The sequence below is a fragment of the Ornithorhynchus anatinus genome, chromosome 4 (assembly GCF_004115215.2).
Source record: "Ornithorhynchus anatinus isolate Pmale09 chromosome 4, mOrnAna1.pri.v4, whole genome shotgun sequence".
NCBI classification, from domain to species: domain Eukaryota; kingdom Metazoa; phylum Chordata; class Mammalia; order Monotremata; family Ornithorhynchidae; genus Ornithorhynchus; species Ornithorhynchus anatinus.
The window spans coordinates 13,775,203-13,802,811 of NC_041731.1; the positions used below are offsets into that span (position 1 = coordinate 13,775,203).

The 27,609-nt window shown below is 43.0% G+C and overlaps 1 protein-coding gene across 1 annotated transcript in view; it reads left to right on the plus strand.

The window, feature by feature from the left end:
- RAMP3 (receptor activity modifying protein 3) overlaps positions 1 to 27,609 on the plus strand; it is a 72,961-nt gene that overhangs the window by 40,467 nt on the left and 4,885 nt on the right. The window contains exon 2 of the mRNA XM_029062101.1: positions 2,752 to 2,884. Within this exon, the coding sequence (XP_028917934.1) occupies positions 2,752 to 2,884 (133 nt within the window). The remainder of the gene's footprint in view (positions 1 to 2,751; positions 2,885 to 27,609) is intronic.

Sequence of the window (27,609 nt, forward strand, 5' to 3'; positions counted from 1 at the left end):
AACATAGCATCTGTGAGTGTGTTGGTGACTAACAGCTGCAAAGTGGTCCTGGGTACACCCAATACCCAGAACCCACATTTCCCGCTCAGAGCATATCGCAAAACCACAATGAAGTGACAGAAAACATCATTAGCATGGGCTAGTGGAAAAGACATGGACTTAGGAGCCAGAGGACCTGAGTTCTAATCCTAGCTCTGCCACTTGCCTCCTGTGAGATCTTGGGCAGGTCACTTCATTTCAGTCTCCTCATTTGGAAAATGGGATTAAATACTTTTTCTGCTTTTCCCTTAAGACTGTGAGCCCCATGTTGGACTGGGACTATATCTTACCTGATTAATTTGCATTCATCCCAGCACTTAGTGCAGTGCTTGGCACATAGTTAAGTGCCTAACGAATACTCCAGTTATTTTTATTGTGAAAAAAATGTCCAAAGAAGAACTCTATAATGAGGGATGGCATATCTGAATTGACTCCATTAAAAGACAGGATTGGTCAATTACTGAGCAAACTGTCTTGAGAAATTCAGGAAGGACTTGAGTCGGGGTTGAAGTAACCTTGCCTGACCCTTTCCCTGTCCCTGCTGGCGTGAATCAGGGCTGAAAGGTAGAGCTGATCTTGTTTGGCTTATTCTGTCCTGCTGTGCTAGAGGATGCAACAAAGGATTTGCAAGCTGGAGTCAGAATAAGTTTCCAATCTACAGAGAAATGACTCCATCTTAGGCTGTGTGCATCAGCAAAAGTCTTTGAGACTGTGAATCAAGAGCCGCTGTATGCAGATGATGATGCTCTAGAGACATATACACCAGAAGACATGCAAATGATCGTGATTTGCTTTGCAGATTCAGCACAGCTCTATGCACCGCCAATAAATCTAAAGAAAAGTGAAGTTATGTACTAGCCTACCCGTGGGAGACCCTGAACGCAATCAAAAGCTTTCATCCGCAACCCAGAACTCAAACCAGTCACCAAATTTTGCTACATCGACATTGCGCTGTCCAGAGATGCACAGTTAAACAAAGAAATAGAAAGCAGAATAAAAGAGTCTAATATTAGTTTGGGAAAGCTGCCAGACAAGACATCAGTTTGAAGTTCTGTAAAACGGTTATAGATTGTCTATATGGTTTAGTGACCTGGACCTACAATTCTATAAGACCTTCTATGTGGCTCAGAGACCTGCACCTACTAGTCTATAAGATTGCTATAGATTGTCTATATGGCTTGGGGACCTGCACCTATTATATTTAAAGCTCACCTCCTCTAAGAAGCCTTCCCAGACTGAGCTCCCCTTTTCCCTCAGCTCCCTCTATCCCCTCTTCACCTCTCCGCAGCTAAACCCTCTTCTCCCCCCTTTCCCTCTGCTCCTCCCCCTCTCCCTTCCCATCCCCTCAGCACCGTACTCATCCGCTCAACTGTATATATTTTCATTACCCTATTTATTTTGTTAATGAAATGTACATCGCCTCGATTCTATTTAGTTGCCATTGTTTTTACGAGATGTTCTTCCCCTCGATTCTATTTATTGCTATTTTCTTGTCTGTCCATCTCCCCCGATTAGACCGTAAGCCCGTCAAAGGGCAGGGACTGTCTCTATCTGTTACCGATTTGTACATTCCAAGCGCTTAGTACAGTGCTCTGCACATAGTAAGCGCTCAATAAATACTATTGAATGAATGAATATTACAAGACTGTTGTGGACCATCTTTACTACTGGATTCTTAACCTGGCTCTGCCATATGCCTGCTTAGTAGTATTCTCCCTCTGACTTGGATTGTGAGCCCCATGTGGGGCAGGGAACATCTCCAACCTGATTATCTTTTATCCACCCCAGAGCTTAGAACAGTGGTTGACATATAGTAAGCACTTAACAAATATAATAGGCTTAATAAATGAGGACTGAGAAGCATCATGGCCTAGAGGATAGAGTATGGGCCTGGGAGTCAGAAGGACCTGGCTTCTAATCCCGGCTCCTAATCCCGGCTCTGCCACTTGTCTGTTGTGTGATTTCGGGCAAGTCACTTCCCTTCTCTGGGTCTCAATTGCCTCATTTGTAAAATGGGGATTAAGACTGTTAGCCCTACTTGGGACATAAACTGTGTCCAACTTAATTTGCTTGTAAATTTGTTGTTGTACTTGCCCAAGTGATTAGTACAGTGCTTTGCACCAAGTAAGTGCTCAATAAATAAAGACTGAATGAATGAATGAAAGAATGAATCTACCCCAGCTCTTAGTATGGTGCCTGGCACATGCTAAACCCTTAACAAATACCAAAAGACAAACAAACAAAAAAAACCCCCAAAACCCAGCTAAAAAAGTGGTTGATGTACAGTAAGTGCTTATCAAATATAGTTATAATAGCAAAAATAATAATACAAAATGCCCCTTTCCCTTCCTTCTCATTGAATATTTGGATTACAGAACTGCATTTCAAGTCTCAGAGTGCTGTGGGACCTAAGAATCTAAGATAATCATGGACCAAGCACGCTTTGGCCTTACTGTGGAAGTGTAACCATTTATACTGAGCAAGAGCAGCTCAGTTTTGGCAGAACTGTCTCAGTTCTGGGATGTATGAGCAGGTTCTAAAAGATCACCTTGGGAATGACCTACAGAAGTCCAGAATGCTCCAGGCTATTCCAGAATTATTTGAAAAACTGTGTCGGCTCTCCATTTCTTTTCACCCGAGTTCACCGAAGAGTGAGGGATGAGGCCTCTTTTAGCATTTTGGAGCTTACATCTCTTCCTCCCTTTTTTCTAGGTTCATTTCAAGAGGCAAGTGGTTGCAATGAAACGCTTATGCTACAAAAGTTGCCTGAGTGTGGTAAAGTGTTTGAAGAAATGATGAAGAAAGTGGATGCTAAAAAATGGTGTAACCTGACGGAATTTATCATGTAAGTTAACTGCTCACAAAACACTTTAGTTCTGAAAATCTTATAGAATCAGCCTTCCGTCCCAAGAGGCATCTTTACCGCTAGAAGTCATTTATTGAACAATATATTGACAGTTGCAGAAGCCCCCTTGGCCAAGGTCAATAAAGTTCACCAACATCTTGTTAACTGGAACCTACAGGGCCGACTTACACAGTGAATCTAAGAAGACAGAAAAACATTTCTGTGGCTCCTTTTCAGTATTTAGAAAAAGTGTTCTGATGGATAAGAGGAATACTCTGATTGAGGCGAGCTTACCTTTATTGAGACATTATAGCTAAAATGGGAACATTTTCCTCTAATTTTTGTAGTACAGGTACTAACTGTTCCTGAAGTTAACTGCACACTTGGCTAGTTATATCATGTGGCACTTGATATGGACTCTCCTTGGTGACTTTCTTTTTATGATTTTACTAATCATGTACTGTGCACTGCGGGCAAAAACATTTGTACCCGAGCTTTTGTAGAAAATGCAAATGTTTTCCTACGGATTGTGTTTAATTCTTAGCACTTAACTACTATACATCAATATAAAATATTCCTCCCTTAATAAAATGTTTTAACACCTTGTTAAAGAATAAAATCCAGCTATACAGTATTAAACTGCTCTTTCATGAATTTCTCTTTTCTTTTGGTTTATCTCCACAGAAAATGATTTATGTTGAATCCTGTTGTCTTCATGTGATGGAGCTTAAAATCTAGATTTATTTTTCTTAAGGATTTCCAATATATTTCTATTGCATTAAAGGGACAGTATGAGCTTCTGCCTCTGGCTGATTTACTATGATTTCATTTTAGCAGACACTGACAAAACATTTTCCCCTAAATGGAGAAAATATCTGCCTGGCATTTGGCTATGGTAGATATGAGTGCATAAGCACATCATTGGCCCAAAGGGGCCGAGGTAACGATAGGAGAGGACTTGGCTGTGAGGACCTTTCTCTTGGTATCGTCATTACTGTATAATCCTTATTAAGCAATAGCAACTGTATTGATAATAATAATAATAATGTTGGTATTTGTTAAGCACTTACTATGTGCAGAGCACTGTTGCAAGTGCTGGGGTAGATACAGGGTAATCAGGTTGTCCCACTTGAGGCTCACAGTCTTCATCCCCATTTTACAGATGAGGAAACTGAGGCACAGAGAAGTTGAGTGACTTACCCACAGTCACACAGCTGACAAGTGGCAGAACCAGGATTCAAACCCATGACCAGATTAAACACCAACTCTGGGCAAACCACTGTAATAAGCAGTAGAAACAATATCACAAGAGAGAATAAGATGCAGTCCCTGGTCCTCAAGGAGCTCATAACGTAAGAGTAAGTCGGGGAAGGGTTGGTGATAGGTACACAAGGAACGATGAAATGATAAAACACCAAGCAGGAATGTGATAAGCCCAAGAAGAGCATTAGAGAATTGTGGTCTGAGGAGCAGAGTTTCAGGCAGGATCCTCATGGCTCCCAATCCAACGTTTACAACAGCCACAGCAATGACAGCTTTGTAAAATTTTGAGGAGGCTTGATGCTGGTGTTAAATTCTTCTCAGCCACACTGGTGCAGGATCGGTTGGGAGCTAAAATCCAGGATGGCTTAGTGGGGGAAGGCAGTGATGCTTGGTGGTTCTCAATAATAATAATAATGTTGGTATTTGTTAAGCGCTTACTATGTGCCGAGCACTGTTCTAAGCACTGGGGGAGATAGAGAGTAATCAGGTTGTCCCATGTGAGGCTCACAGTTAATCCCCATTTTACAGATGAGGTAACTGAGGCACAGAGAAGAGAAGTGACTTGCCCACAGTCACACAGCTGCCAAGTGGCAGAGCCGGGATACGAACCCATGACCTCTATCCACTACACCACACTGCTTCTCCGTTCTCTGTTCTCCTCACTCGCTTAGACTATGAGTCCCGTGTGGGTCAGGGACTGTATCTGATCTGACCTGATTATCTTGGCTCTCCCACAGTGATTAGTATAATGCTTGACATATAGTGGGTGCTTTAATAATAATGTTGGTATTCGTTAAGCGCTTACTATGTGCAGAGCACTGTTCTAAGCGCTGGGAGTCGGAAGTTCATGAATTCTAATCCCGGTTCGGTCACTTGTCTGCCATGTGGCCTTGGGCAAGTCACTTCACTTCTCTGGGCCTCAGTGACCCCATCTGGAAAATGGGGATTGAGAATGTGAGTCCCACATGGGACAGGGACTGTGTCCTACCTGATTTGCTTGTATCTATCCTAGTGCTTAATGCAGTGCCTGGCAGATAGTAAGTGCTTAACAAATGCCACAATTATTATTATTATTATCAACAACTGGTAGTTAAAACCCATTTTACACATGAAGCTGAGGCACAGAGAAGTTAAATGATATGCCCAAACATTCACAGCAGGGGGACTTCTTTAAGTAATCACAATGATACATTCATAAAGCAAGGAGAAGTGTGATGCTATCTCAGAAGTGTTTGCACAACCAGCTTGAAATGACAGATTGTGCTATTCAGGGACACAGAAAACTGTGGTCGCACAAAATTCTAAGGAATAGGAGAATATGAGCATTCCCCATGATCCAACTGGGTTATGTTCTTGAAAAGCATGGTTGCATCATGAACGTCTGGGTCATGTGAGTTTGTTTTCCCATGGACTATAAATAAGGATTGGTTCCACAACCTCTGGGAAAGTAATATGAAATCCCCTTATGAGTGATATAGTGTTGTGAAAAAAGTCATCAAATGACAGGGGTCCCTCAGTAGTAGTGGGGAATCAGTGAGAGAAACTCTGTGAATCAAGTGAGGCCATGAATGCCATCTGTTCCTGATGGCAGCTGCATTGCAAGCACTAGAAAGTTTATCCAGTGACTCATGGTCGCCCAGGCTTTCCAGGACGAGGAGGGGTTGGCCTACCAGACACTGAAGAGAAAGGGCTATGACTACTGCTGGCCAGTGACACAGCAAATGGCATGGGCCAGGGATATGAGTAATAATGATAATAATAATAATGATGGCATTTGTTAAAGTGCTTCCTATACAGAGCAGCCTAGTAGAAAGTACATAGTCCTGGCACCCAAGAGACCTGGATTCCAACCCCGACTCTGCCACTTAACTGCTGGGTAACCTTGGCCAAATCACTTAACACTCTTTGCCCCCTTATCTACAAAATGGGGATAAAATACTTATTTAATTTATCTGGATCTCAGTTTCCTTATCTGTAAATTAGGGAAAAAGTGCCTCTTCTCCCTTGCTTGGAACCCCATGTGAGACAGGGATTTTGTCTGATCTGCTTATACTGTGTCTACAACATTTAGTACAGTGTTTGGCACATAGTAAGTGCTTGACAAACACTACTGTTATAATAATAATGGTAATAATTGCTATTATTATTAGTATAGTACAACCAACCACAAGTAGGCAAAACCATGAACAAGAAAAATCATAAATGCCAAGGGACTACTATACTGTTAATCTTTATGAAAGTAATTCAAAGCATAACATCACAATATTAGATATATTAAATAAATTAGGAGTTGAGGCTTTGTTGGAGGCTGCAGAAGTAGAAGCTTATTTTGCTGACTATGATAGTGGCCTTTCAACTTTACTGAAAAATCTTTCCAATTTAGATTAAGCGGCAGCTTTCTTAAAGCACCCTGTAGCAGGCTGACTCATCTCTCTATTAGAGCTTCCTTCTTTAATCGTATTTATAAATTCATCCACTTTTTTGAAAATTAGGGCATGCAGTATTAATCCCCAAACTTTAGCTGATGGTGGAAAAATCCTGACAACTTCATCTATTTTGGTGTCTTGCAGTGATATATTGAATTGTCAAAGTTCAGTAAGATCCTTGTTGGACAATGATTGCTCTGAATGAGATGCAATTAACTCATCCTCATCTACATTATCCATTTCTAAATTAGGATGCAATCCCGGTTCAACAGCGGCTTTGGTTATCTGTTAATCTTTGAAAATCAGACACATATTATAGACAGAGATCCATTGGTTGCTGATTGCTTAATCTCAGAGCCGATGGGGATGGTATGAGGAGGAATTTGCTATAGTGTCCTGTTGGAACACCATAATTGGTTGTGAGTATGCTTGGGTTAAGACATCAAACAATAGGTCCTTTCTATGAACTATTATATTATGTGTTGGCTATAAATTGAGAAAAGGAAGCAAACAGTATTGGTTGTAACCCTGGGCTGGTTCTATCGTAGGGTAGTAGTAATTGGGGCTAGGTATGTAAAGAAAGTGGAGTGTGGATTTTTGAAACTCGGTAGAAGTTGTAGGAGTTGTAGTTGGTCCTATTAGTTGTTGGACCTATTAGTTGTAGTTGGACCTATGTAGTTGGTCCTTGGTCCTGCACACTATCTATATTGTGCAGGTTAGGCTTTTTTTTTGAGGTGTATTTTTTAATGCAACTATATTTTCTTTTTTTCAAAGCTGAAAGGTGTTTTGGGTAGGATAATGAAAAATATCTTGATTGAAGAGCTTTTCATACTAAGCAAGGTCAAGCCTGGCTATTTAAAATACATAAGGAAAAATGGATCTTAAAAGGTGAAGCTTTTATTTTAGTTGGTCAATTAGCCGATCATTTATGATCATCATCAAATCTAATTTTCAAGAGGCCTTTAGATATACAGTATTGTGTTGGCTGCTAAATGGTGTGGTCTGTATCTGTTAGGAGTCTGCAGTGTGAAACAGATCAGAGCAATCCTGGCAAAGGAAGCCAACCTACCTGGAAAAACAGTCTCTGGCTGCAGTTGGGGATCTCTGTTGTCACATAATAATAATCTTAATTGTGGCATTTGTTAAGCACCTACTATGTGCCAGGCACTGTTCCAAATGCTGGGGTAGTTACAAGAAAATCGGGTTGGACACAGCCCTTGTCCCACATAAGGTTCACAGTCTTAATCACCATTTTACAGATGAGGTAACTCAGTCACAAAGAAGTGAAGTGACTTGCCCAAAGTCACACAGCAGACAAGTGGAAGATCCGGAATTAGAACCCAGGTCCTTCTGACTCCCAGGCCCCTGCTCTAGTCCATGATGCCTCTCTAATCACTTTGGTATTTATCAAGCCCTTACTATGTGCCAAGCACTCTACTAAACATTTGGGTAGCTACAAGATTACCAGGTAAGAAGCAGTCCTTGTTCCACACAGGGCTCGCAGTCTAAGTACAAGGAGATCAGGAAATGAATCCCCATTTTACGGATGAAAAAACTGAGGTACAGAGAAGTAAAGTGACTGACTCAAGGTCACTAGGGAGGCAAGTGGCAGAACCGATTAAAGCCCAGGTCCTCTGCCTCCCGGGCCCATGATATTTCCATTTGGCCATGCTGCTTCTGATAGCTCTTTTAGGGTCCCTCTGCTGGCTGGGCAGAAGGGTCCAAGATAAACTGGTCCCAGAGGTCTTTTGACATTTTTGGTATTGGAGATGCAGAGATTTATTTTCATGACAGTCATAACCATTCTATTGGCAGCCAAAATGCAGGGGGAGGGGAAGGAGTCAACATTTGCTGAAGTTCAAAGGTCAAAATTATTTTCCTGGTTCTAAAAATATTTTTTAAATCCCCACAGTATAACCAATGTGCTTGATGGATAAATCATTAGTAGGTGATTCATCATCTTGAGGTCATATTCTCTTCAAGAGCTTGCATGGCCTTGAGAAAATGTCAAATGCAATTGCTGTTTCCCAGTGCAACTCTCTGCAATAGAATCGTGCACAGACCAATGAGAACACCGGCCTTGCTTCACGGGGGGTTTCACCTGGAGCCGTCGATGAAATATTCCACCTTATTTGTCTCATCGGCAGGGGAAACAGGGAAGATGGCACGGTTTCAATCTATGACCACTGGATTTTTTTCAAGTGGCTGTTTCTGACCTTGTGGAATGGCATTCACTGGGATCTGAGACATTTTGGGAGTCAGAGGGGCTGTGACAGATTGATACACGGGTAACGACTACCAACTTTCTAACATCTCAGAAGGCAGTGAACACTTTCAGGAAGTGGTAAGCTCAGAGGGTGAGGGGAGATTGGAGTTTTTCCCAGTTTGTTTCTAAATTTAAACTTCATTTTCAGGGACTTTCCCAATGGGAACTGTTTTTCCTCTGGGATACTGCTAAAGAGGTAGTTCCTGAAAACGAAGTTTACATTTAGAAGCCATCCTATCATGCAAAGTCATTTTTCCCCAGCTTTTCCCAGCTTTGCTACTGCCCAAGGATGGCAGATTGGTCATTGTCCCTCCAAGGGTAACAATGTCTCCGGAATCCAGGAAGGAAACCTAAGCTTGCAGCATCCTTTCCTGAGCACAGTGAAGAGAAAGAGAAAATTTTTATTTGCCTATGGCGTCCTAAACATAGGATTTTGTCCTAAGGGACCACAAAGGGACCACACCATTTTTCCAACTATCCAATTTGTATTTCACTAAAATCTATACTAATAAAACTTCAAAGTTTGGGTGTCATTTAGCACAAGATGGCTTAAAATGTAGAATACAGCTTGATGTTCCCGACTCTTTTTCTCAATCTATAATGAACTTAGCTCAGCCTTGAAAATTGTTTTCATACCACACTCGGTTAGAGAAATTCAATTCAGCCCATTAAATGGACTTTAACTTCCAGTATTGACCAAAGCCATTTTCTTCTCCTAGACACTCTCATTCTTTCTCCCATTTCCTGTACTGTTAAACTAAGATCCCACATTTGTCTTGGTAGATAAACTCAAGAGTCCTTATAAACATCAAACGGAAATGAAAGAAAGTGGCTGCTAAATTATCTTTAGTCTCACACTTGATTTTCACTAGAGGTGTAGCTTGATTTTTTCTAGGTTTACCCTAGTTTTCTTTATTTCTAACCATCCCTAAAAATAAGCCCCATTATTATCCTGATGTCAAGATCAATTCCTTTTCAACAGGATGTCTTAATAGTAGTAATAGTATTTATTTTGCCCTTATTATGTGCAGAACACTTGTACTAAGCCCTGGGAAGGACTATATAGGTGGTCGCTATACACAGACCCTGTTTCCAGAGTATTTTCAGTCTTCAGGAATGATACCCTGAGAAATTCCCACACCCAGGTGATGCTTCCTATGGTGGAATGCCCACTTCTTTCTATTCTTTGAAAAGCCCAAGCCTAAATTCCTGAACTGCTCAGTAGAAAACATGTTGGGGCATGGTGTATATGTATCCCTAATTGCCTGGAAGTCCTACCAGATAGATGAAGTGTGGTGGGGAAATGAACAAAGATCTGCTCAAAGGAAAATATTTTTGAAATGCAGATGTCAAAAGGGCATGATTTATTTAGGGAATGGTCAAGTAGAAATCCTCTGTGTTGCAGCCAATATTGTCTCTTCAATCCTCTGGAGAGGTTTGAAAGTATTCTTAGAATATCGTGGAATTGGAAGGAATCTCCAAAAGATCATTTGGTATAAAACTCTGCCTCCAGGCAGGTGATTGTATAACACAAGCTGGTGACTTGAGAACTTGAGGGAAAACCATTAACACAGGTGAGATTAGAGGCAGTGAAAGGTTGAAAACGACTGGCCTTCAGGATCCAGCACAGTTGATTATTGTCTGTTCCTTAGTCACAGATCTCCAGGGAGACTTATGATTACATTTTAGAAAAAATGAAAAGCAGCATGGCTTAGTGGAAAGAGCAAGGGCTTGGGAGTCAGAGGACATGGGTTCTAATCCTGGATCCACCACTTGTCTGCTGTGTGACCTTGGGCAAGCAAGCCACTTCACTTCTCTGTGCCTCAGTTATCTCATCTCTAAAAAGGGGATTAAGACTGTGAGCTCCATGTGGGTCAACCCCAGTGCTTAGAACAGGTGTCCTGAAAGCAGGAGGAAATGTGGGATTGTAGAGAAGGAGAGAGATCTGTGCTGGAGATGTCGATTTGGTAATCATCTGCATAGAGACAGTAATTGGAGCCAAGGGAGTGAATGACTTCTACAAGGGAGTGAGTGTAGATGGAGAATAGAAGTTCCCCTTCTATTCTCCCTGGATGGGTCCAGGGGATGAGAGCCTGAGAATCAGCGACTAGCGAGACAGGAGATCCAGAAGAGGATAGTGCCACTGAAGCCAAGTTTGGATAATATTGACTTCTTCTTTTAGAGGGTGGGAGGCAGAGGAGGAGTCTGTGGAAGAGACTAAGAACGAGCACCGAAATAGGGGGACAGTGTGAATTTTTCCCTACCCCAGGGCAGTTAAGTATTAGAAACCAGCCCAGTTTGTAGGTGAAGGAGAGGGTAGAACACACAGGAAGCATGTGGAATCAGGTAAACTCAAGTTAGCATCCCTATCTAACCAGTAGCTATGGCAGAAAAAGATAGTTGACTCTCCCTAGTTCTGACTCCATTTCCTTTATCTACTGTAACTCTCATACTCCTTGATGTCACATGCCTCTCAGAGAACTTTTCCGTTGCACTTATGATTGTATATTCTCTTCCATGAAACCTGAAGTCATAATACCATTAGTAATTCTTCATTAAGGTCATTTTGTCCTGCAATGGAGTTGATGAATTATTTAAACTCTGTCTTCCCCTCTAGACTGCAAGCTCCTTGAGGGCAGGGAGCATGCCTACCAACTCGGTTGTATTGTACTCTCCCAAGTGCTTAGTACAGTGTTCTGCACATAACACACACTGAGAATTAAGATACTAAAGGTTCTTCTGAATCAGGGGGGTCCCATGAAAGCGGGAATGTGTCATTCAAAGTGATAGCAGACACCGAGAATTGGTTTGATAGGGGTGGGAAAACTCATTGTCTCAGGGAAGTGGCCTGCTCTTTACTGTGGTGAACTTGTGTCGAGGGAGGGGGTGGGGGAAGGAAGACGGGTTTTCCATATGTTTTCTGTTAACTTCTTTTTTGGGTGTTTTCCCTGTGGAGCTGCCTCTCTGGAGAAAATCAGTGAGACCACTGCCTGAGAGGCAACTTGAATATATCAGAGAAATATCAGTGGAAAGTCACAAGGGGCCCATCCGCCCGACGTCTCCCTCCACCCCTTCTTCCTGCGTCTGCGGCTGCTGGGGTAGGCCGCTGTTCTTGGGAGAGCAATGGTTGGCAGAAATCCAACCAAGGAGGACAATGCTTTATGTCATCCCTTTCAAACTCCTTCCTCTCCCCAAATATCTGTGGAAAGCCAGAAAAAGGAGAGCATTTCCCGGAAATCTGTGAGGTGGGGAAGTGGCATGGCCTAGTGGGTCTGAGAGTCAGAAAGACCTGGGCTCTAATCCAGGCTCCGTCACTTGTCTACTCTATGACCTTGGGCAAGTCACTTCACTCCTTTGCGCCTCATTTACCTCATCTGTAAAACAGGGATTGAGACTGTGAGCCCTATGTGGGGCAGGGACTGTGTCCAACATGATTAGCTTCGATTTACCCCAGAGCTTAGAACAGTGATTAACACATAGTAAGCATTCAGTAAATAGCATCATCATTATTGCTTTTGTTATTTTTATCCTATGGAGGTGCAGTGGCCCAATTCTTGAGAGTCTGTCTGGAGAGTCCTTCTAGACCGTAAGCTCGTTGCAGGCAGGGAATGTGTCTACCAACTCTGTTGTATTGTACTTTCCCAAGTACTTAGTACACTGCTTTGCCACAATAAGCGTTCAATAAATGCCACTGATGACAAATGCCAGTAATGATGACTATGGCCTAGTGGATGGAGCATGGGCCTGGGAGTCAGAAGGACCTGGGTTCTAATCCCAGCTCTGCCACTTGTCTGCCGTGTGATCTTGGGCAAGTCAGTTAACTTCTCTGTGCCTCAGTTACCTCACCTGTACCTCACTAATGACTCGACTCAACCTTTCTGAAAAAGGAATGAAGAGAATAAAAGCAATCATCTAAGCCATACTCAGGATGGTATCCAGTAGAGCACCCACAAAGATTCAGGGTGATATCTTTTAGGTGTGTTGAGAGAAGAAAATTTAATTCATATATGGACGGCCCCTCTGAAGGGAAATCAAATCCTTGCTCTTTGAGCTAATTGAATATGGCTTAATTCAACCTCTCCTGTCATTCTCTTGGTCAGTTCTGTGGCAGCTGGTTAGCTAAATCACTGACAGTTTCAGGAAGCTGGAGAGAAATGTGGGAACGTGGTCATATCCAGCTGAGGGTAGCCGCTTCCTGGAATGGAGGAGCGAATGTTTTGGATTAAACCTTTCGATTGCCTTGGTGGGTGAGAGAAGTTGTTGACCTGCTCTTAGGCCTCCCTCCCAGGCTGGAGGCCAGGAGGAAAGTTGGAGCCTGTTTTTTTAAATGGCTATAACCCCAACCCAGCTCCACTAGACACACATTCTTTTCCCTTATTCCAGAGGTCTGCGGCAGCTTTAACGAGGATCAGGATTTGGTTCTTTGCCCGGAGAGGGGGGATGCAGTGAGAAATATTTCTTATTCAATGGCTTTCACATGCTGGGCTTTGGCACCTAGAACAAATGGATCGAGCAAGAGGCATGCCAGTCATTAGTAACCTGGAGGGCTTTTGAATGACTATTCTGGGCAAATGATTATGCGGGGGGAGAAACAGACTCAATTTTTTGATTTTCAGTTTGTTCTCAAGAGGAAGGAGCAGCAGGGAGTGCTGCATTTAGTTCAAAGGCAAAGGATGGGAGGTGGTCCAACTCTTTGGAATGATAGCCAAAATGATAAAAAGCCACTGAGGTGGGAGGCTGTCACTCCAAGTTTCAGCCACCATTAACAGCTCTGCTAAGCAGAGGTGGTGCTCTTTAGAGTTCAAGGACTTATCTAGAGGGATTGATAGATTGGAGTGGAACAAATTTCCCAAAAAGCATCTGCCACTTTCCATCCAGGATTGGCCGATCCACTCTCCTTCTTTCCTACATCCTTGTGGCTACTGAAGGTGGGCTTAGGGCCTGCTATGGCCCCCGCTAAAGATGGCAGGGAAAATATCTCGGACATAGGCTGAATTCTTTGTGCTACCCCATGCTGACTGAGAGACTCAACACCATAAGAATTGTGCTGATAAGAATTGTGCTGAGGGAGCTCAGCTTCTTTTTTATCAGTTAGTTGTGCTAATTAATAAGAATAACAATAATAATGGTAATAACAATGGTAATTATAATTACTATTGTACTTGTTAAGCTCTTACTCTGTGCCAAGCACTGTTCAAAGTGCTGGGGTAGATACAAGTTAATCACATTGGACACAGTCCCTGTCCCACATGTAATCCCCATTTTACAGATGACTGAGGCCCAGAGAAGTTAAGTGACTTGCCCGAGGTCGAAAAGCAGACATGTGGCAGAGCTGGAATCAGAACCCAGGTCCTTCTGATTTCCAGGCCTGTGCTCTATCCACTAAACCACTCTGCTTTACAGGCCAGCCACTGTGCTAAGCGCTGAGGCTAGAGGCTTACTGGAGCAGACATAGTCCCTGTCCTCCCCGGTAAATTGTGAGGCCCACAAGGGACATGTTCTATGTCTAATTCCCACCCGTGTCACTCTGCATACAGAAAGCAATTAATAATACTATTTCTACTACTAAGAAATAGAGAGTGCCGAGTTGGCAGCTGGGATTTTGTGACCTGTAGGAGAGGAAAATTGATTGGGAATCACTCTTGGAGGAGTTGGGATTTCAGGAGAGCTTTGAAGCCTAAGATTGTTGTGTTCTGGGGGTGGATTTGAAGAGGGAAGTAGTTCCATTTAAGAGGGGAGATGCCAGGCACATAATAATAAACAATAATAATGACTGTGGTATTTGTTAAGTGCTAAAATAAGCAGGTTGGACACAGTCTCTGTCCTATAGAGGGCCTGCAGTCTGAGGGAGAGAGAAGAGGTCCTAAACCCTATTTTATAGATGAGTAAACTGAGGCACAGGGATGGTAAATGACTTACTCAAGGTCATACAGGAGGCAAGAGACAGAACTGGGATTAGAACCCAGGTCCCCTGATTCCAAGTCTATGCTTCTTGGCTTAGAAATGAAGTGGAAGAGGAGAAAAGACAGATGGTTGGAATCAGCTGGTGAAGACTTCGAAGGCTGCACAAGGCACTCCTTTTCTTCCTTTACTGAGGGGATGTCCAGGGAGGTCTTGAGCAAAACCTGCTTCAAGCTGGCTCTGTGACATTATGACCTCTATTATAGAGGTCTGACAGGCCTCCCACCTACCAGGCTTGCCTTTTTCTCAGTGGTTTATGGGGAAGGGTAGACAAGTTTGGGTTTCCCATAGATGAAATAGGGGACACCAAACCAAGTACATGGAAAGCAGACACTGGGGTCAGAAAGGGCCACCCGGAAGTCTCAAGTAAAACATGAACATTTCTTACGTCGGGTTCAAACCAGTGAGGCTGTGGATCTTTCTCCCCCTCAGCTTGTCCTTAAAGATACCAGGGGTAATCATATACATTCATGTGGCTTCAGGGCTGTCCATTGCCAAGAGGGCTGGCAACCGGAATCTCTTGTTGTCTAGATGATAAGCTACTGAGCCGGCAGATGAGCTTACAGTGTAGTGATTCAGGAGGCTTGAAAATTAAAATAGATTTAAGTGGTGCTGAAAGCCTGCAAAGCAACAGGCTTATTTAGAAATGCATTAAATACGCTCTCTGAGCCTGAGGGCAGAACGGATCATTTTTTTTGCATAGAAAACTCCATAGACAATAGCACTGGGTAGATCAATGGACTTAGGATATTTACGTGACCAGCCAAGTAAACTGGGTTTATTTTTTTATGCAATTTCAATGAAATGAAAATATGAAAGAACGTTTTTAAAGAAAATGCATAACTAAGAAGTAGTTGGGCTTTTGTTGTTTTCTTCAAATTTCATTTCATCATCCATTTAAAATTATTAAAGGTATCAAACAAAGAGAGGTCTTGTTTATTATACTTGTGGCTGGGTTAGACACAGGATAAACATGGTCAGTCCAGCTGGTTGAACAAACAAGAACACCATTCTGCTTCTTACACCAGATTTCCTGATTGCAGCTCCATGTCTGATTTTTTCCAAGCCACTCAAGAATGATGAGGGTCCTCAGAATCCCTAACACCAGGGAAGGAGATTCAACCATAAGGAACCATTTAATTTTCTAAGAACCAAAATCTTTCAGCTGCATTTCTGAGGAATAAACAACAGGATAAAACAGGAGCTGCTTGAGTTAAAGAAAAACAAGCGTATTTCTAATGTCACCCTTCCAGACACATTTGTGGGTGCAAAAGAAAAGTTAAATAATAATAACCCTGATGAAATCCCTATTCTGAAGGTGATATTAAATTCCTTGTCAGCAAAAAGGCTCATAAATACAAATTGCTGATGTCTTAGAAGACCCCTTGGGAGTTGTGCATGCAGTTAAAGACTCGGCCTCAGTTGTTCTGATGGTCATTTGTTCTTTTATTTAAGGGAAGTCCCCAAAAGTTGCACTTCCAGATCAAGGGGATTTGATCTAACTTATGATTTGGAATCATCTTGGCTAGGCCTGCACAAGTAAATCACCTGAATAATTCAAGCTAAAAATGTCCTTTGCCCTCATTAATTTAGCCATTGATCTTAAAGTGATTTTTTTTCACTTGGAGTATCCAGTATATTTAAGTCTAAGTGATTTGGATTTTTTTTTATGCCTGGGTTATTTGAATTACTTGCTGGAGTAGTCCTGGTTTTAATACAGAGCTCTGCACACAATAAGCACTTAATAAATATCATTAATTGATGGAAGCAATAGAGGGACTGTGGTGAAAACACTCTCATTTTTGTAGGAATCCTTCCTGGAGGCTGGGGGTCCTCCTGTGGGTGATTTTTTCCCCCGTGTTCCAGATTATGGAGGGATTTTACTCCACTCACAGTGTTGGGAACAAGTTTGGCTGTCTACAAGATCGATCAAAGGTATCAACTGAGAGCATATTATATGCAGAGAGCTGTAGTTGGCACTTGGGAGAGTACAGTACAACAGAATTCTCAGACATGTTCCCTGCCCATAATGTCCTTACAGTCTAGGAAAGATGCCTCTCCTATCCCTAAGGGAGTCATTTTTTAGGGCACCACAGCTGATTCATCTTATGGTGCTCCAACCCCAAGCACAATAGGTAAAAAAAAAGCATTGTGTTTTTTACTTATCCACTGGCATGACATTCCTTTACAGAATAATTTTCATTCTACCAGATACTACATTTGTTCCAGACCCAGCTATTGGGGAATTACTATCGATGACCTGGGTGTCAGGTCATGTATGTATGTATGTATATATGTGTGTGTGTGTGTATGTGTGTGTGTAAATGCACAATAACCACAGAGAAGCAGTGTGGCATAATGGATAGAGCATGGGCCTGGGAGTCAGAAGGACCTGGGTTTTAATTCCAGCTCTGCCACATGTCTGCTGTGTGATTTTGGGTAAGTCTCTGGGCCTCAGTTACCTCATCCGTAAAATGGGGATTAAGAGTGTGAGCCCCATGTGGGACAGGGACTGTGTCCAACCTAATTAATTTGTATCCACCCCAGTGCTTAGAACAGTGCTTGGCATGTAGTAAGCACTTAAGTACCGTAACTATTATATAAATATGAAAGACCTCCTTTTCTCTATTTCTCTCTCTCTTTTGGGTCTTTTTTTTTCCAGTGTGTGTCAGCTGTGGGTTACTCTCTAACGGGTACTTTGGTTTGGTCTGAGTTTCACCAGATAGTTTCCAGATCACTCACTTTTCAGTGCCACTCTCTGCCTACCTCCGAGCAGCAGAACCATTTAGAGAGGCATTTTGAAGCTCTTCTGAAAAACCGGAACCCAGGGCCAGGGAAAGTGGCTCAACCAGAAACAACTACCATGTAGTCCGCACTGAAGCTATAAGCTCACTGTAGGCAGGGAACAGATCTGCCAACTCTGTCATACTGTACTCTCTCAAGTGCTTAGTACAACACTCTGCACACAGTAAGCTCTCAATAAATAGGATTATTTGAAACTGAGAAGCCTATCGATGGTGCAAATCTAGACATCTGCACGTAGGTATTGGTTGTGAAAACGTAGGCAAAAGCTTTGTAGCTGGGTTCAGAATATTTCATCTCGAATAGAAAAGCAGTGTGGCGATGAGAAGCAAGACGGCGTGGTGGATAGATCGCGGGCCAGTCCGTTTCAGGATTTGCAAATGATAGAAATGGAGGGACAAACGTTCAAAATACCAGTTACAAACTTTAAAGTTTAGCAATGTTAAGGCAACCTCGCTCAATTTAGGACATTGGGCTCAACATCAATCTCAAACTTATCAGTGTCTAAATCTTAGTTTGGGGGAAAGGAGAATGATAGTACTGGTACCAAAAATAAACCCATACTGGTCATAGGTGCCAATCACTATAAGAAAATTTCAGACTTTTTATGGAGTGAGATGGGACAACCCCTAGGAAAAAGAAAAAGGTATAAGAAAAACGATCCAACTTTCTATGTCCATAGCGTTCCAAACACATTCAATTGATAGCTGTTGGATATTGGCAGAGATTCTTTGGTCCTAAATTGCCTTCATTGTTTACAGGAAAGGTTTAGTACTGACACCTTGTGGTAAGAGGTAGAGCAAAAGAATGTAAGGTGACAAGGGTTTCTGTACGTAGAACAGACTTGCCTTCCTCGTTAATTGAAAAATGGAATCTTGACCAAACACTAGTATTCATCTAGAGCTGGCTCTGGGTGGGGAACTGAACTTAGAGCTTTGAGAAAATAGAAAAACGTTAGCAGACACGGACCCTGCCCTCATGGAGCTGACAGTCTAGTGGTGGAAACAGAAACTAAAGTTTCAGGTTAAGGGTACGAAACAGGTTTAAAGCTATGTACATGAAAGTTGTGGGTGAGAAACAGGAGAATGTGGAAAGAGAAAGAATAGGTCATTAACGATCCACAGTTGAACTCCTGATAAATGAGGGTAAAAAGGGACATGGGGAGGAGCTTGAGGAGAGAGACCTAATCATGTCAATTGTGTTACCTTGGGGAAGTGACTCCACTGCTCTTTGCCTCAGTTTCCTCAACTGTAAAATGCGGATTAAATCCTTCTCCCTCCTACTTAGATCATGAGCCGCATGTGGTACAGGGCCTGTGTCCAACCTGATAAACTTGTAACTCTCCCAGGGCTAAGACAGTGCTTACCACAGGGTAAGCACTTAACAAATACCATAGAAGTCATCTCATCAGCCATCATAGCAGTCTTGAGCTTGAACTTTGCCCCACTTATTTATTCATTCATTTATCCCTCTGTTGCTTACGTTTGTTGTTACGAGCTACGTTCATGTTTTCTCTCTTGTCCTTGTACGCGTATCCTCTGGGTCTATCTGGCTTCCCCCATTAAATCGTAAACTGCTTGTCGGCAGAGGCTATATCTGCCATTCTTACTGATGTTCCCAACCGCCTAGTCTTTCTCAGTAGGCGTGCAGTGTGTACACGGATGAGCAGAACCAGATCCGTTATCTGGAGCAGCCACTGTTATCTTACCTCCAGCAGCCTCCAAAAACTGTTTCCTCGGGCTCTCCGGGTTGGGATGTAGCCGGCAGATCCAGATTGTCAAACCACATTCTAGTCCAGGCTGTAATTCACATAAAATTTCAGGGTGTGAATGGAGTGCACGGTGGAAGCATCCTTTTCTCCATCCTCTCTCTCCATTCCCTTCATGAGGTCATAAACAGCTGGTCTACCCTTGGGGACTCGGTGGCCATCTTGACATTGGTGTTCAATGTTTGTTTTTGTTTTTTTCTCCTGTTGTTGGCCTGAGAACGTTCTTTTAGTTGAGGTGCTTGACCTCTGGAAGAACTTATCTCCCCGAGTTGAGGCACAGTTTGACCAGAGGCGTTGTATTAAGGTACAGTGCTTGCTGAACTTATGGGGGTGTCAGTGAGGTGGAGCTGCTTGAAGATTCTGCCTGCAGTTGGCTGCTGGAGTAGTAATGCCTTCACTCAGAGGAGTTTCCCTTTAGAGACAGTAGGCTGAACATACGCTGCCCTTAGGAGTTATCCAGGAAGGAAAGCATGATTTATTGGAACAGTAAGAGCACAACATTTAGCTTTCGTGTACATCGGTAATTGGGTTAGCTTCACTGGTTGGGGAACTTCATCAGACACCTCTTCCTTTAGCAAGAGTATATTTTTTTCCTCACTTGGAACAAACACATTCAGCTGCGTTGGCAGACAGACAACAAACTCCTTGTTGTCAAAGACGCCTCCTTGTTGACTCTGCATGTCTTCTTGCTCCACCCAGGATTTCCCGTGTCTCCACATGTCTCCCGTGTCTCCTTGCTCCACCCAGCAGGATTTTTGGAGCAGCGTGGGAAATTGATTTGGAGGCCTCTGCACTGCTTCTTTGCCGCAGGATCTCTTTATGGCAGAAAAGCACTAGCGAGAGGTCCAGGGTACCAGGAAGATAAGAGCTGGACCTGGAAAGAGACTTTTAGAATGGGCCCAGTGAGCAGGGCGTTTCCTTGAGTCCCTGCCGAGGAGAGGCAGTAACTGGAGGATTTCCATCCAAGAGTCAGTGGTTCAGATTGCAGGAAGAATTCCATTCTAGCTGACCCAAAAAACATTCATCAGATAAGGGAAACCACATGTAGCACTGCTAAGAGTCCAGCTCTGCGGCAGAGGAGATTCACAGAGGACCTTAGGGGAGGCTGGGACATTTTCCAATGTTTTCCTAGTTATTTTATACCATCCTTAGAAACTGTGTGAAATTTGTGGGTCAGTGATGGTCTTTATAGGACTTCTTTCCTGCCTGCAAATCCTTTAGGGAGCTTTAATTCATGCAATTACAGCCAAGGATACATTAATAATGTGTAAATGGTCTTCCAGAGGGCTGGTTGTTAGCTCCTTTGCATGACAACTCCTCCACTAGATTGCAAGATTCTTGAGGGCAGGGATCATGTCTACCGACTCTACTGTACTGTACTTTTCCAAGCACTTATTTACAGTACTCTGAACACAGGAAGCACCCAATAAATATCACTGATCACCCGATTGGTTGATTGACAGTACTTGCCTGGTATTTCCAAGATTTGCATGATGTTAGTGGATTTTCGATTGGTTAATAACTAGAGGTTCATTGAAATTCCAGAGATACCATTACTTTCTCCTTCCCCCGCCTTCCCCTCCTGTTCCTTATTTTCTTCTTCCTCCTCTTTCTTGCCTTCCTGCTCCTCCTCCTCCTCTTGGAACTCTTTCTCTTTGTCCTCTTCTCCCTCCTTTACTCCTCCTCCTCCTTCTCCTTTTCTCTCCTTCCTCCTTTCCCCCATTTCCTCTTCTTTCTTCCTGACTCTGTGGTTGTCCTGGAGGAAAGAGTCTCATTGACTAGATATTCAGAGGGGCTTATCTAGCCCCCAGCCCCACAGTACTTTTGTCTATATCCTTATACTCTGCTGCTTTCCCCATTTGTAATTTATTTTAGTGTCTGTCCTCCCAACTGGATTGCAAGCTTCTTGAAGGCAGGGATTGTGTCTACCAACTCCACTGTATGATAATAATTATAATAATAATTGTGGTATTATTTAAATGCTTACCATGTGCCAGACACTGTACTAAGTACTGGGTTGGATACAAACAAATCGGGTTGGACACAGTCCCTGTCCCACGTGGGGCTCAGTCTCAATCCCCGTTTTACAGCTGAGGTGACTGAGGCCCAGAAAAGTAAAGTGACTTGCCCAAGGTCACGCAGCAGACAAGTGGTGGAACAGGGATTATAACCCATTACCTCTGACTCCCAGGCCCAGGCTCTATCCACTATGCCATGCTGCTGCAATTGTATTCTCCCAAACGTTTAGGACAGTGCTCTGCCCTAGTAAATGATCAACAAATGCCACTGATTGATTGATTAATTGTGAGGGCATGACTGGTGGTATTGTTGTCACCCACATCCCACCAAACTCCCCACCGACCACCCCAGCCCTCATCTCAGTGCCCCTAATATTGCAGCATACTGGTGGGTTATTTGGAAGCAAGCCTGTGCAGTGAAGGGGAAGCAGCATGGCCTAGTGGAAGGAATGCAGGCATGGGAGTCCGAGGAAGTGGATTCTAATCCTGACTCTAGCATGGGCTTGGAAGCCAGAGGTCATGGGTTCGAATCCCAGCTCTGCCACCTGTCAGCTGTGTGACTGTGGGCAAGTCACTTTACTTCTCTGTGCCTCAGTTCCCTCCTCTGTAAAATGGGGATGAAGACTGTGAGCCTCATGTGGGACAACCTGATTACCCTGTATCTACCCCAGCGCTTAGGACAGTGCTCTGCACATAGTAAGCACTTAACAAATACCATCATTATTATTATTATCATTATTATTTGCCTGCTGTGTGATCTTGAGCAAGTCACTTAACTTCTGTGTGCCTCACTTTCCTCAGAGTAAAAGTGGGGATTCAATGTCTGTTCTCTCTCCTACTTAGACTGTGAGCTCCATGGCGGACAGGGATTGTTTCCAACCTGATTGTCTCGTATCTACCCAAGGGCTTAGTACACTGCCAAAGCACCTAGTAAGCACTAAACAAATACCCCAATTATTATTATTGGTGACATCTTTCACTCTGGTTTTGGAGGAAAATGATCAGGTCATCGGGTTTGACAGTGTATCCATTCACCAGTGGGTTTTATTACTAAAGATAATTTGTTCTTCATATTGGCAAATGCTAACCTATTGTGTGTGTGTCAGATTTGACAATCAACAGAAATCTTCATAAGCAGACTTTTCCCCATTTTTAGAGAATGAATCATCTTATTCCACATTCTGAAGAAAAATGTTAATCGATCTTTTTTCTCTTTCCTTATTCGTTTCCCAGTTCCTCCCACTTATTCAAAAATAAGGAATTTGAAATCTACTTTTCCAATCTGAAAAACATTAGTTTAAAAGTCATCTTGTCTTATTTTAATTTCCAGGTTAAGAACAAAATTCTTAGCTTCTGAAAAACATTAGTTTAAAAGTCATCCTGCCTTATTTCAATCTCCAGGTTAAGAACAAAATTCTTAGCTTCTCACTCTGTATTACACTATTGCCGTCATTTCATCCAGTGCAAGTCAAATATCACAATTACAGTCTTCCAGTTTGATTTCCATTTAGATTAATATTTATTTACTCCAGAAATCCAAATACTGAGAAAGTTATTTAAGCCATATAAAATTACCTTCATTATTTGAGTAATGCATGCTTGAAATGTAGATTGGAAAATGTTGGTCTCTGAAACGAACTAGGTTATGCACTTTCATGGAAGGTAATCGAGTTTGCTCTCTTCTCCTTCAGAGCCCTTCTGAAAATCCATATCCTTCAGGAGTCGTTCACTAAATAAGTTCTACCTCCCCAATCCTGTCAATCCAACAGATGCCCAGAGCCCATTATCGGTACAAACCTCCCTTAGCATTTAAGCATATTCTCAACAACTTGTTTATTCATTTATTCACTGATCTAACCCATAAGCTCGTTGTGGGCAGGGAACGTTTCTACCAACTCTGTTGCAGTGTACTCTCCCAAGTGCTTAGTAAAGTGCTCTGCAAGTAGTAAGTACTCAATAAATGCCATTCATTATCTAAAAAATAATAATAATAAAATTGTGATATTTAAGTGCTTACTATGTGCCAGACACTACTAAGCACTGGGGTGGATACAAGCAAATTAAGTTGGGTCCTTGACCCACATTGGGTTCACAGTCTTAGTCCCCATTTTACAGATAAGGTAACTGAGGGACAGATAAATTAGGTGACTTGCCCAAGGCACACAGCAGCTATGTGGCGGAGCTGAGATTAGAACCCAGGTCCTTCTGACTGCCAGGCCCAAGCTCTATCCCCTAGGCCAAGCTACTTCTCTTATCTATGTACCTTTCCATAGGTTTGTGATCAGCGGTAATAGAATTGTGTTTTTTTCTCCTCCCTCAACCACTGGAAGATAACTTGTGTATGTTTGTTTCCTCTTTTAATAGATAAACTCGTGGAGGGTAGTGGTCAATCAATTAATCAATGGTATTTATTGATCATTTACTGTGTGCAGAGCACTGTACTAAGCTCTTTGGAGAGTACAGTAAAATAGAGTTGGTAGACCTGATCCCTGCCCATAAGGGAGGTTAGAGTTGACAGTAGGGGGATGAAATTGCAATCAATTAGTGGGAGGGGAAATTATAGAGTATGTAGAGCACTTACTGTGTGCAGAGCATTTGGGAGAGTACAGTACAGTGGAGCTGGTAGACGCAATCCCTCCCAGCAAGGAGTTTACATCCAGAGGGGTGACGGACATTAAAATAAATGACAAGATAGGGCAAATGGCAGAGTATAAAGATATGCACATAAGTTTCAAAACCAAAACTGTCTTAACGCACGGCCTTTGCACCCACCAGGGATATCGGAGGAATGCTAATTTTTTTGTATCTGGGGTCTGGATGAGGCAGGAGCCATTGTAGTTAGCAGATGTAAGATGACCTTGCCAAATTGTACTTTCCAAACGCTTAGTACAGTGCTCTGCACACAATAAGCACTCAATAAATACGATTGAATGAATGAACGAAGGAATGAATAGTATGCACATTGCACAACCTTCAAAAGCCTGAGTCAGTGATGAGTTAGGGCCTGTCTGCTCGCTTGTCTGGAGCTTCCTCTTCCTATACATGCTTTATATTGACTTTAATGAAAGACACCAGCACGTGTCAGACCAACAATCCCCCAAACTTGCAAAGCACTAAAGGAGCTTTGAATGAAACCCAACACTTTGGTGAAACTCCAATTCATCTTCGAAAGTATTCCCTGAGAAGGTAATGAAAGGCGGAGATAGAGAGAAGAGTGAAACAGTGTGTGCGAATACAGTAGGCTGGACTCCTCAAATATAGATCTGAGAAACGTTAACTGCAACATAGTTCAGGGTAGTTTCACTCAGTATTTCTCCAGAGACCTGGAATTGATGAATCTTCACAGGGCTTTCACCTTTGCTAGTGAAGGGCAGGAGAAAGAGAAGGGGGAGGGGGGTGTCTGTTTTTTTGGCTATGCAAGGAAGATGCTAGAAGATGCTAGATGAGAAAGTGCTACTATGTCTCTCCCTGTTTTTACCCCTCCCCACCCTTCACCGGATATCTTTGGTACGGTCATTTGCTCTCCCTGTATTCTCCCTGGATCGACAGATTGTTCATGTCGGGCACTAAAATCTGTCTTTTCCTCTCCATGCACACTGCTATCATGTTGATCCAAGTATTTATCCCATCTCACCTTGACTACTGCATCCCCTCCTCACTGAATTCCTTGCTTCCTGTATCTCCCCACTCCAGTCTTTATTTCACTCTTCTTTCTGGATCACCTTCCTAAAAAATGTTTAGTTCACATCTCCCCACTCCCCGAGAACCTCCACTGGCTGTCCATCCATGTCTGCATCAAACATAAACTCCTTACCATTGGCTTTTAAGTGGTCAATCAGCTTGCCTCCTCCTATCTTACCTCACTGATTTCCTTCTTCAATGCAGCATCAAGTGAACCAAATTATTCACTGTACCTTGACTTCACCTATCTCGCCACTGACCCCTCACCTACATTCTCTGCCTTTCGTCTGGAACTCCCTTCCCCTTCATATCCAACAGACCCTCGAGCCTTATTAAAATCACATCTCCTCCAACAGTCCTTCTCCAACTAACCCCTCACTTCCCCTACCTACTCCCTCTCCCTTCTGTGTCACCCTTGCACTTTGATTTGTACTTTTTTATTCACCCCACGCTCAGCCCCACAGCACTTATGTACATAGCCATGGTTTATTTTATTATGTCTCACATTCTAGACTGAAAGCTCCTTGTGGGGAGGGAACAAATTTACCAAATCTATTATATTGTACTCTCCAAAGCAGTTAGTAGAGAAGCAGCGTGGTTCAGTGGAAAGAGCCCGGACTTGGGAGACAGAGGTGTCATGAGTTCGAATCCCAGCTCTGCCACTTGTCAGCTGTGTGACTGTGGGCAAGTCACTTCACTTCTCTGTGCCTCAGTTCTCTCATCTGGAAAATGGGGATTAACTGTGAGCCTCTCGTGGGACAACCTGATTACCCTGTGTCTATCCCAGCGCTTAGAACGGTGCTCTGCACATAGTAAGTGCTTAACAAATACCAACATTATTATTATAGTGCTCTGCACATAGTAAGTGCTCGATAAATATGATTGACTGATTGATTGACTATCCTTATCCCAATCCCTTCAACCTTCTGTTATAATACTTGGGCCCAGACCACTGTCCCTGCTTCTCTGAATCTATCAGTGGCAGAATGGAAGCCCTGGGACATTTCCCCTCCTATCAGCCATTGGGGCAGTGGGGGATACCAGGTTGCCACCTTATAGATTGGAGACTGGCCACATCATCTCCCACCATAGTTTCCTTTCCCGTCTTGCCACTGGGGATTCTCTACCATGAAGAGAATGTACTTACTCTTTTGTAGAGGAGATGGCTAGGCTCCCACAGGCTCATGGGTCTTGCGTGGCCAGCCCTTGCCCAGATCATTCTGCCCAGCCCAGCCATACATCCATCAAAGGTGACTTTTTCCAGCAAATCTTTACATGCTCCCCGAATGGCAGAGACGAATCCCCGAATGAGGGAAGCCACACCTGGCCACCTTCCGTTTGAACCTCCTGAAACCGGCCTCTGCCTTCAAGAGGGTCAGGTGGAAAGATACTCGCCACCACTAGGGCAATGGCCATTTACCGACCTTTGTGTTGTTTTTAGTTAACAGCCTCGGAATTTGGACGCATTTCCAGAATTCTCTGGTAAACACAGTCCCAGCCTTTGAGGATGTTTCCATTTCTACCAGACCCAGACGGACACACCCACTCCTGGGAAAGTGAAGGGGAGGAGAAGGGGAGAAGGAGAATTGGAAGCAGCTTGCCTACTGAAGACCAGGGATGCCTGCCAGATAGTCTTTCCTCTGCCATTCCTGTGGTGGGTGGATAGGGATAGTGGATCTCCTAACCACTGCGCGTTCAGTGCCTCCTCACCCGCCTCCTTCACCCCGTGCACCATTTGATCTGCTTCTGCCATCCAAGCAACATGACTTGGCATGGATGCTAGAAAAGTTGGCCCTCTCCAACCCACTGAAATATCACTTGTGCCAAGAGGAAAAAGCACATATAGGTTTGGATTTCTGGACAATTTCTGGGATAATTACCCACTTCACAATGGATTCAGGGTTTCCCAAAGGCTTCCCAGGGTTTCCCATCAGCGTCAGGTAGAAATCTCAGCCAGCTACTCTGCTCATTATTTAATCTTAATTTACAGCCTCTACAAAAATCTTCTCTCTCCAGGTTAGGTCATAGGATAGAGCGATTGCAGTTTTCTTCATTTTTTTCCCTTTCAGTGATAGGTCCCTGAAAAAGGATTTGTACTAGTTATGCTTTCTTTAAGCACCAATCTCAGTGGATCAGACCAACTCATTTTCCCAGTTTTCACCCTTTTCACTCTCCCCTAGAAAAATATGTTGCCATCTCTGGACATTCACTTTCAGAGCTTGTAGCTCAGGATCCCAGTGGAACAGGCTATTATTTATTAAGGATTCTGAAAATGACCAGCTGGATTTTGACCGTTCCAGGACACTACTGGCTTGAGAAACTGGAAGAGATGTTGTCTGTTTTCAGGCATTTCAACCCTTTTCATTAAAACACTGAAGCTATAATTCAGTCTTTCTATGGTGCTCAGAAAAGACTTGGAGACTCTCAATTTTTCAGACCAAGAATCCTTGCCTGCCTGAAATGGTATCCCTGGTCAGAGGATGAAATCAATCAATTGATCAATCGTATTTATTGAGTACTTACTGTCTACAGAGCACTAT